At 39.9% G+C, this 11,967-nt stretch overlaps 1 gene segment (V, D, J or C); it reads left to right on the top strand.

The window, feature by feature from the left end:
* Positions 1–1,644: 1,644 nt before the first annotated feature.
* Positions 1,645–2,482, top strand: LOC126934371 (immunoglobulin kappa variable 2-30-like). The segment is given in 2 exon segments: positions 1,645–1,723; positions 2,151–2,482. Coding segments are annotated over 2 exon segments (381 nt in total).
* The last annotated feature ends 9,485 nt before the right edge of the window (positions 2,483–11,967 follow it).

Raw genomic sequence — 11,967 nt, 5'->3', positions numbered from 1 at the left:
ATAAACAATAAATATTTATTTCTCACAGTTCTGGAGTTCAGAAGTCCAGGATCAAGATGCTAACACATTCAGTGTCTGGTGAAGCTGTCTGGTGGAGTCAGAAATGGCAAAGGAGACAAACTGAATGTTGTGTCTGCACATGGCAACAGAGATGGAAGGGCCAGGCAGCTCTCTGAAACCTTCTATATAAGGCCATTAATCCCATTCATTGAGGGCAGAGCACATGACTTAATCACTTCCCAAGGGGCTCTACATTTTAATATCAACTTACGCTTTACATTCCAACAATAAGTTTGGAACATCACAAACATCTAAACCATAGCAGATACTACTAGACAATTCCTAACAAAGTCAGCATATAACCATATAGGAAGAGTGGCAAAAGCAGCTGCCTTGGTTACCTTTGACCAAGACTTTCTTACAAAAAGAGTTCATTAGTGATATTCATTTATCAACTCCAGTGATGACATGTTGATATTATGTAACTCTTGATAGGATGTACTAAAAACACATCCCTGCTGTAATATTCTTGCCAAAAATGAAAAATCTGACTTGAATCCATAGAAAATACCAAACAATCGAATTTTAGGGACATTCTCAAAAATAAGCAGACAGCATACATCAAAAGTTTCAAGGTATTTCAAAACAAAGACTAAAAAACTGTCAGAGATTGAAGGAAACTAAGAAAGCATGAAAACTGAATGTAATATGGGATCCAGAAATTTTATACTGAAACATTAAAAGTAAAAATGTTAGATATATATATCAGTGGAAAGTTCAGGGAAATTCAAATATAGATTGTAACTTCGTTAATAGTAGTGGATTAACCATTAATGTTAAAGCTATTTGAAGTACTAGAAAAATAAATCAAAGATGATTTTATATTCAGCAAATCTGTCCTTAAAGAAAAGAAAGGAAGCAATGACTAGCATACATATCTTATAAGAAACTCAGGAAGAAATCCTTTGGAATTCAGAATCAGTAAATGACAATGAACAGTAATTTGAATCCATAAAATTAAATAAAGACTTCATAAATATACTTACCTTAATTCACATGTTGTTGATGTTCAGGAAAACCGAATCTTTGTGATAGATATCAGAGTTGCAGTTCCCTTGGTAGGTTAGAGGCAGAAGCTATAGACTAGAAAGGTGAATGAAGGCAGCTTGTGGAGAATTTAAAATCATCCATATTTGTATCTGGATAGTGAATGTGAGTACTTTATTTGGTTGAGCGATGAACATGTTTGCACTTTACTCAGGGCACAATTTATTTTGATTTATAAAATGACGAGCAAACCAAGACCTCTTCAACACACATGAAGAAAAAATATGAAGCAGCAAATATTCACAGAAGCTCCGCCATATTAAAGAGAAGTGTAACATTCACTGGGAAAATGCTAAGGAAGTAAAAAAATTGACTGTAAACATTGAAATATATCCTGTCCCAATAAGGCTGCATAGATTGTTATTTCTAACAGTTTTTTCTCAAGTATACAAAATATATTGTTCATAGGAAAGGACCCTGTACATACCATGTTATTTCTACACCACTGCACCCATCAGAGGATTTGCATATTGTCCCCCAGGGAGGACTTTTCCTTGTGAGTCTGAGACAAAAGCTCAGTACCAGGCTTGACTTGACTGTCAGGATTTCTCAGGTCACCTTCTCACAATGAGTCTCCCTGCTCAGCTTCTGGGGCTGCTGTTGCTCTGGTTCCCTGGTGAGGACAGAAGAGAGATGAGGGAGGAGAATGGTGTGGGAGGGTGAACTCTGGGGGCCCCATTGCTTCCCATGTGTGTTCTGTCCTCATGTTAGATGTGCATGTCTTGTACTCTAGGATGGGGCTTGTAACTTTTATATCTGCATGAGTAAGGCCTGTGAGGTTAAGATTGTTCCAGAAGGAACAAAGACTAATGCTCTGCTGACGACTCTGACAGAGAAAGAGGGAATGGTAGAGGAAACTTCTAGCACTCAAAACACTCTGCTGTGCTTTGAAAATAAGTTTTTATTTTGAAATTATGTATTTCTGGGGTCTGAATCAAATTATAAAAATTGATTTAGCCTGAAATAAATAACAGAAGAAAAATTATTTTAAAATTGCTCTTAAAGTTTCTATATAACCTTGCACTTCTCTCTCATTATTTCAGGATCCACTGGGGATGTTGCGATGACTCAGACTCCACTCTCCCTGCCCGTCACACCTGGACAGCCGGCCTCCATCTCCTGCAGGTCTAGTCAGAGCCTCCTGCATAGTAATGGAAACACCTACTTGAGTTGGTTTCAGCAGAAGCCCGGTCAGTCTCCAAGGCGCCTCATTTATAAGGTTTCTAGTCGGGACTCTGGGGTCCCAGACAGATTCAGCGGCAGTGGGGCAGGGACAGATTTCACACTGAAAATCAGCAGGGTGGAGGCTGAGGATGTCGGGGTTTATTACTGCATGGAAGGTACACATCATCCTCGCACAGTGGTACAGCCCTGAACAAAAACCTCCAGTGTGGCCCAGCTGCTCAAGCGTGTTGTTTCTCTGGGGAGGCAGTTGAGCAGAATCTCTATCTGTATAAGATGAACATGTTGGAGATCTCAGGGCAACAGGTTGCATCTGAGGGTTCTGTCCCATGGGTGCCTCAGTTGTACGTCAAACAAAACCCATTCACAGCCCTGTCAGCTGCAACAGCCTTGGCGTGGCATAAGCCATAAGAAACCAGAGGTGATCCCAGTGCCTGCATAGGTACTAGACTACCCTGTGGGAGAGCTGAAGGAAATCCCATCCCAATCCTCTCTGCCTCACCTGCATTGGGAAGTAAGACTTAAACAGGTTAATAGCCAGACAAATAACCCAGATTTGTTGCAACACTTGTTGAAAACAACTTGAGGTTCAGCCATTTAAAGTCTATATTTAAGAGGATAATACGTGGTAATATTCAAAAATTGATATTTTTCAATCTTCCTAACTTCTTATTTTTCTCTTTCACCACTTATCGTCCCACCACATGTTGATGGTGGAAAGAGCCTTCTGCACAAGCTGTCATCATGAGGAGCTGACTGAGGGCAATTAGTAAAAATCTTGGATTTCACCGTCAAAATGGGCTTTTGTAAATTCATGGGAGATAGAAAACATGAATGCTAAAATTATTTTATTTGCTTCAACTGTGTCTTGCTGACGGAAAGGGGTAGTTTTTGAAATTTCAAAAGTTGAGTTTTATAAACAGAAACTTAGACTAGGAGACATGGGTTATAGAATTTGCCTCATAGACCACTGAAATAACACAGAATGATGTGTGATTTATTTCCACAAAATGTAAGAGTTTGAGGACAGTGGGCAGACTTCAGGAATGGGAGAATGAATGGAAGATAGTGGGGGTCAACTATGGCCAAATAACCTGCTCTTTGACTTACATTAGGTACAGTTGTGGATGGCAGTGACTGTTGGGGGTTGACAATATAAACTCAGAAAGGAACCCAAATGTCTTTCTTATGAAAAATCACGGAGGAGAAAGTATCACTCCCTGGCAACATAGGTTGAGCCTGCACCACTGCAAGTTTCAAGGAAAAGTAGTTCATCAAGAATGATCTTGTAGTTCTGTAGTCATCAAATGTTTATTGAGGTTCCTGTGCAAATAGACCTGAGGTTATGTGACTTAATCACAGTTGAACTAAAATAATGAGCAGACGCCATGTGGTTGGGTTTGAGAACACGAATCATGCAGTGACACGCTAACCTGAAGTCCCAATAGAGCCTACATCAACTGGGGAGCTGTGGCAATGATGACCAATATATCCGTGATTCAGACATGTACTATGAATGGTATGCGCAGAATTTATCAACAACAAAAACTCCATGAGACCTCTGTATGGGGCGTTTCTACTTTTCTAGATGAGCACCCATAGACTGCACATGTCATGAAACCACAACCCCTGTTCCATGGAAAACACTGTCTGTGAGTAGAGGCTGCCTTGTGCAATGAAAGAGGCACAGCCAGATTCTCCTTTCACAGATGGGTTTCTCTGCCTGTGCCAAAGCAGAACTTGGGTCCAAATGTCTACTTGGCAAATACGGGAGGGGAACAAAAAGTCAGGTAAGCATCAGCTCAATTAGAAAGCTTTTCCTCACTCTGGAATTTTAGATTACCTAGGCCTCATTCTGTCCACTGTTCTCTGATGTTATAATTTTATAACTTTTGTATTTTTTGTACCTTTTGCTGTGGTTGCTTTAAGGCTTTTAACCACAATATTATTGTAATGGGAGTGGAGATAACTTTTTCAACTAAATAATGTTTTAGAAATTACAATTTTGGTGTTCAATTGTTATGAAAATAATAAATGGTTTTCAACATATAAGTGCATGCACTACTTTCACGCGATGTAGTCATTACATGAAAACGAACCTCATTCCTATATTCTAGTGGTAATTGTATAGAAAATATATAGCTTGCATAGATGACAGTTAAAATAATGCCCTAAAAGTGTTTACAAAGTAATCATGACATAATATGATCAAAGTAAAGGGGCATTTGAATCAGCAAGACAACATATTCTTTTTCCTTGTTAAGGAAGTAAACCACATTACAAGTGACTGTGTATTCCAAAATAATGCATTCTGTGGTGAAGGAAGATAAAATTCAATTTTTAAGGAGAGAAATCCAGAAAAAAAATGGATTATGGCAAGACATTTGTAACATGGGCAAAGAATGACAGACCTTCAAAGTATTTTTCTGCACATATTCAAAAGTGGAGACACACATCCAGCCAAAATTCTAATGATTACATATTCACAATCCCTTCTGTGGGGCCTGGAGACACTGCACGTACGACGGTTAGCAAGACACTCACTGGGACCCTGCGTTGTGTGATGGCCCCACATACAAACCTCAAGGAGACTCAGTCTCTCAATGCAGCAGGAGCAGCTGGGGTACCCAGGGGACACGTCCACACCAGGTGGGCTCAGTTAGAGATGGCTGGAGAGCCTTCAGGAAGAGGTCATGAGGTTTCAGTCACAAATACTGGCTCCTCCTCTGTGTAAACAGGGGTCAAAGCCCTCCAGGACAACTCCTAGAGCCTCTCCCTTTCTCTCCAATTAGTGCACTGACATCCCACAGACTCTCCAGGAAGTACCTGTCATGTCCTCCCTGGAACTGCCACTAAAGGTCCCTACAGCTGTCATGAATGCAGGGACACTTAGTCACGTCACTGGGAGGGGACCCTAGTGTAGCCTGACCTCACATGCTGCCACTGATGACTTTCAGAGCACTTCTTTCTCCCTTTGCTGAGTGACCCTCACTGTCACCAACCATCAGGAGAATGGAAAGCTGCCAGCAAGGCATGATTTTGGCTGCTGAGCAAATCAAAGCTCACGGGAGTCTCAAGCGTGTACACCACTTAATAATCTTTTCTGATAATACTATTTGGACTTTCCTTTCTTTCAAATCTGGAACTAATGGAGAATATTTTTTGAACTCTTACTAACACTTAGTATATATGTGTAGCAAGTAGTAACTAGTTTGGCTACTGGTTCATTTTGTTTGCATGTTTCAGGCCATGATGAGGCATGTTAATACTGAAGACAAAGGTACATTTTAGAATTAAACATACTGTACATTGTCTCTTTCCACACCACTGCAGCCACCAGGGGATGTGCATATTGTCCCTTAGGAAAGACCTTCCCCTGTGAGTCTAGGAGAAAAGCTCAGCTGTAACCTTGCCTTGACTCCTCAGTTCATCTTCTCGCAGTGAGGTTCCCTGCTCAGCTCCTGGGGCTGCTAATGCTTTTGGGCTCCTGGTAAGGACAGAGGAGATGAGGGAGGAGAATGGGGTGGGAGGGTGAGCTCTGGGGTCCCAATGCCTCCCATGTGTGTTCAGTCCATGTGTTAGATGCATGTGTCTTGTGCTCCAGGATAGAATGTGTGGGGGCACTTTTATATGTGAAAGAGTGAGGAAGATTCCAGAAAAAGCAAGGACCCAAGCTCTAGTGCAGACTCTGACTTGGAAAGAGGAGGGTGGCGTAAGTGACTTCCATAGGGCAGCTTGGGCCTTCAAAATGTCTTTTTTTTTTAATTGAATTTTTTTGGTGCGTGAATCAAAATTACAACCCCCCCAACACACACACCGCAATACAATTTTTTAGCATTAAATATATCACTGTAGAGAAATTATGATAATGTCTCATGATTTACATAACCTTGTACTTCTTTTTCATATTACTTTAGGATCCAGTGGGAATATTGTGATGACCCAGACTCCGCTCTCTCTGCCCGTCACCAATGGAGAGCCGGCCTCCATCTCCTGCAGGTCTAGTCAGAATCTCTTACATGGTAATGGATACACCTATTTGTATTGGTGCCTGCAGAAGCCAGGCCAGTCTCCACAGCTCCTGATCTATAGGACTTCCAATCAGTTTTCTGCCTTCCCAGACAAGTTCTCCTCAATGGGAGTAGAGAGTAGACCAATCATCCCCAGATATGTCATAGGACTAGTTTCAACCTTTGGAAGCTAGCCTATATCCTATGGTTAAATAGGCATTTGTGATATGACCTGGAAATACATTTGGATAAGAACTTCACTAACAATTGAGTCACCAAAGACTTACAGCCATGTGTGATGCACCACTTAACCATGAGTTTGCAGTGGTTGCAGGTCAGGGACAGGTTTTATGCTTAAAATCAGTAGGGTGGAGGCTGAGGATGTTGGCGATTACTACATCCACCACACTCTACAATATCCTCCTACAAAGGTTCAGCCCCAAACAAAAGCCTCACAACTTGCTTTGTCCCAGCTGCCCAAATTAGTTCCTTCACTGAGGAGTAGACAGGATATATTCTCTAAATCTATGTAAGAGGAAGATGTTGGTGAACTCAGGGGATTAGTATGAAGCTACAACTCAGGCATCACACACAAGAGCACTTCAGGAGTCGTAGCCTTAGCATGGGCAGAACCTATAGAAGATGCAAGTGCCTTCTGAGCCAGGAGACAGGAGGGAGGAGGAAGGGAAAGGTAACTTAGCTCATCTCAATCCCCTTTCCTTTGCAAACATTTGTCAATCAGATGTATTCAGCCTACCAGTCACATAACTGAGGCTGATTCATGACAACATAGCACTGGTACATTTTTGGTATTGTTTGGCTTAGCAGTTAGTAGCATATATTTAACAGGAGAATATTTGGTGGTGTTAACACATTGCCTTTCTCCCTTTCCCCAGTTGTTCTTTACACTTGTTCTTGGCACACATTCTCCTCCAGGACTGGAGCATGCACAGAGTTTTATGTTACTGTTCTTACGGGAGTAAAAAGGAAAACAATTCACATCCTTGCTACTGAATTAGGTTGGGATGCCCTGGGCCAAGTTGAAAATGTGAAACATAAGAGTATGAATATTTATTAATTTTTATCTGGAACTAAGATACTTCTCCATGAACCAGTCCTGCAGCTGTGCCCAGCTTGCTCCATCCCCTGCTGATTTGCATGTTCCCGGAGCACAACCTCCTGCCCTAAAGACTTATTAATAGGCTGATCACACTCTGCGCAGGACTCAGTCCCAGTCAGGACACTGCATGGACATGAGGGCTCCCGCTCAGCTCCTGGGGCTGCTGCTGCTCTGGCTCCCACGTAAGGAAGGAGAACACTAGGAGTTTACTTAGCCAGTGTGCTCAGTATACAGCCTGACCATTCAGGGAAATCATCTTATAAATAGTTGTGTGTATATTTGTTTTTATGTCGCAGGAGTCAGATGTGATTTCCAGATGACTCAGTCTCCATCCTCCCTGACTACATCTTTAGGAGACAGAGTCACCATCACTTGCTGGGCGAGTCAGGGCATTTGCAATTATTTAAGCTAGTATCACCAGAAACTAGGGAATCCTCCTCAGCTCCTGATCTATGCTGCACCCAGTTTGCAATCTGGGGTCCCATCACGGTTCAGTAGCAGTAGATCTGGGACACATTTTACTCTCACCATCAGCAGCCTCCAACCTGAAGATTTTATAACTTATTGCTGTCTACAGACTTACAGCAGCCATCCTAGAGTGTTACAATCATAAAATAAACCCCCCAGGAAGCAGAAATGTGAGTCATTGCTGCCTCAGGTGCTTCCACTGGGGCCTTCATCTGCTGAGAGTGTTTCTCAGGTTCAGCCAAGGTTTAAAGGTTTTCGTGGAATTGGCCAGAAGTCTCCTCTGCATTCTAACTCTTTTTCTTCCTGCTCAGCCCCAGCAGCACAGACATGACACTATCTCTCCTGATTTAATAAGGGATAGCAATTACGATACCTGAAGAATCTGTGTTATCACATCCATCTGGGTCATAGATCAAAAGAGAAACCACTCTACAGATTGCAAGAAAGCACTGTTTTAATACAGGGAATTAGAGTTGAGTATACAAACCTGGGGGTATGGTAGTCAGAGAAGCTGATACTAGAAACAGGGAAATCTCTGGAGGTCTGCCAGAAGCCAGAGTTCATCAGCCCCTAAAGGCATGGGCTGTCTAACCATGTGGTCTTCTTTGTCTTGGAAGTCCAGATGCGAAGATGAAGATCAATTGATGCAGCACCTCACCAGGTGATTCTCCAATCTTCATCTCAGTGAACATGTTTGCCTACAGGTACCAAAGAATACTGAATCACCTTCTTCTTACCTTCAAATATGATGAGAGGGCTTCTCTTTGAGCAACTCTACAAGAAACCATAGAGGGTTAAATGGGTTTTAGAAAAGGTGATTTTAGGAGCTGACAGTCAAGTAGGATAAGTATTTCCCAAAATCTCAGAATTTTCCAGGTATGGGGTGGCTTCAGAATACATTTGAATGTGCTTACACATATTATTAGAAAGTCTGGTATTATTGCAAGAAAATTTTATTAAGTCATAAAGGAAAAAATGACAAAATTGCTTAAAATACGTAACAATCATTTGACAAATGAAAAAAAAATTTTGACAAAACAAGCAAGAACACTTGTAGGTGCATGTAGCATACTTTTTCCTTAATATAAAAGCACTTCGCTACTTAAAATTTGTCTGGATTTGAGTGGCATTCTCAGCGTCACTATGAACACAGTACAAATGCAAAGTAGCAGATGTGCTTTACAGCTTATTGCATGATAATCTGCACTTCTACAAGTTAAGAGGTAATGTAGAGATGTTTTAAGAAGCCAAGTTTTAGAAGACATTTACTTCAGCTAAAGATTTCTTTTTCCCACAGTGAGACCATTTATGTTAAAACCACTTAAAAATACATGCTGCTTTATTTCTAATTAATGCAAAATTACATTTGAAATCATTTTTAATATTCTAAAAGTTGGAAAACAATTATTTTATCAATGAATCAAATACTTTGATAATTAAATGCAGTAAATGTTTTTAGAAACTTTAGGACTTAACGAAGTGAAAGAATAAATTAAATTGTGTTCATTGTTTTAGAGAACATTAGGCTACCATTTGCCTGGTCAGCTTTGTTTGAAAATTGTGTTCCTTTTTGCTGCATTCCATACAAATGTTGTGTCTTGGCTAGGCCCTTCCTTGATCCCAAATGAAACACAATCTAAAGGCTGAAGAACAACCCTGCTAAGCCCTTCCTTGATCCACCATATCATTGTTATCATGAACATCTATGAACAAGAAAATACCTGCTTACTTTTATTATGCACTGAGTTTTGAGCAGTGGATAAGTGCACATTTCCATAAGCGCACTTTTTCCATAAGTGAGGTGAATTTCACATTTTAATTCATATTGTTTAGTTTTACTTTCTTCTACCTGTCTTTATAAATGGATGACTCAATATTTATATTTATGCCATCAGATTTGATAACATACATCTATCTGTATGACTGGATGTGTGAATATTATATTGGTCAGCTTTCACCCAGGTGATCAGGTCTGAAAATGCTGTTAGCTCAGCCTGAGTGTAGAATTTCTATCTTAGGTCACATAATTATATCCCTGTGTCTTTCTGTCTCATGAATTATCTAGATTCAGTGAAGGGTGTATGGTACAAGACTTGTAGGGACTAAATTAAGACGTGTGGTCCCATTTCTTTTTTTTCCTACCCTAAATAAGCCTACTTGTTTTTGTGGGTGCATGAGAAAATATGGTTGGAATGAAGAGTTATTGGAACTTTATCTCCTGAGTATGCCTTTCATTTGCTGCTTAGGGATATTTTCTGAGGGCCCTAAAGCTTCCTCAAAGAGCAACACTCAAGTAACCCCAGTGATGCAGGTGCAGGGATGACCACAACTGCACAGATGAGCAGCACCCAGGTTCGATACCATTTCCCTGAAGACAGGCAATCATGCTGTCCATGCAGGTGACAGGCAATGATGCTGTCCATGCAGGCAGGGAACAGCTCCTTGGGTGATCCTCTAATCTACACACCACTTGATTCTGTACAATGCTTACCAACCCAGAGTCAGGTTCTCTTCTCCTTAATAGATCTGAGAACCTCTGTTTACACCCTTGAATCTCATTTCATATATGGCTGCTCCTTTCCTTTAACCAGCTAAAATCTCTTGCTTTTTCATCTTTTCTCTAGGTATCAAGGAAGCAGTTTTATTAATGCTGCTCTAAGTTTCAATTGGATCTTCATTCAATCTGGAATTAGAGCCAACAATATTTATCTAACTGTCAAGACGTTATCTTGGCAGGCACTGCAATCAAATCCGTTGTGTTGGAGACAGAGCTTTAATGCTTATAGATTATGTGACATTAATAAATTTGCTTATGTGAAACTTTGGCATTAGTAGAATCTACCTAAAAGGTCTCTTTACAATTTATACAAAGTAAAGCATTTAGAATAGTATCTAATCATAATATATGCTGGTATTAATTTTGTTGTTACTATTATGATAACATTTAGCAGTGCAATAATCATTATTATTATCACTCGACTAATTTAGAAGAGAGTTAGGACAAACAATCTTAATTCTAATCCAAGGATGTTTCATCTATAGCCACATTAGTTTCTGAGTTGGGATTTTCACTGACTGGCTCACAATTCTTAAAATGCTAATGATTTGTTCTTGATCTATATTAACTTGCTCAGACCTTCAATCATGCCCACTCAGATGTGTCCAGTGCATTTCTTCTCAACATTCATTATCATAACTTTATCCTGTGAAAGGTTAGAATGTCATATTGCTGTCCTTCCTTACATAATCTTTATTCTGTCTTTTTAACCTTTTCTCATTTTTTCTACTACATCTTCCATAACTCAAAAACCAAATCTCAGGTTTTTCCCAGGATTGACGTGCTTCTGTGCTAAAGATGTTTTTCATTCTCTTACTTTCTGGATTTCTACGGGGACAAATTGTTTCAAACTCAGGCCCTTCTGATACCTCAGAGGTATAGGGCATAAAAAAGAAAGCAAAAGCATATGTATGAGTGTGATTTGGCAAATTGAAAAGTCACTTCACCTTTTTGTGATGTCATCTATTTTTTCTTGCAAGGGTTTTCAAGTTGTGTGTATATTTTTAAAAGTGTATGACTTCTTCAAACACTTTTCTTCTCTAAGTCTTTTCCTTCAAAAGCCGCAGTCAGATTAACTGTATCCAGTAAAGTATGGTTGGCCTTTCTCTGATAACCTCTCTCTATAGACCCAAAAGTTTCCATTCTCTTCTAACATTTTTGTTTTATTACCATCCAAAGACAAAATTCTATTAAATTTTCAGATAATAAATTAGAAATTTGGAGAAGTACATATTTCTAGAAATAACTGTTATGCATATGTACCACATATTCTTTAACTGAAGAACCAGAACCTCGTATTTCCAGAAAGAGTGTCTGAACTGTGTACATACTAAAATGGTACAAATGGTATCTCAGTCTCCTCAGTAGAAGTAGCTTAGGGCAAGCTGTTCCTACTCATTTGATTCCTGCGGTATTCCAAGTGCTAGAAATTTATGTTTTCCCAAACAGTCGATTCAGTAACTGCTGTTCATTTGTTGATACCACTACATTTTAATAAATCTCATTCCTCTGTTTTGTTTTTT

The sequence above is a fragment of the Macaca thibetana genome, chromosome 13, assembly GCF_024542745.1.
Source record: "Macaca thibetana thibetana isolate TM-01 chromosome 13, ASM2454274v1, whole genome shotgun sequence".
NCBI classification, from domain to species: domain Eukaryota; kingdom Metazoa; phylum Chordata; class Mammalia; order Primates; family Cercopithecidae; genus Macaca; species Macaca thibetana.
Note: the sequence above shows the minus strand (reverse complement) of the source record. Positions and strands in the feature narration are given on the sequence as shown.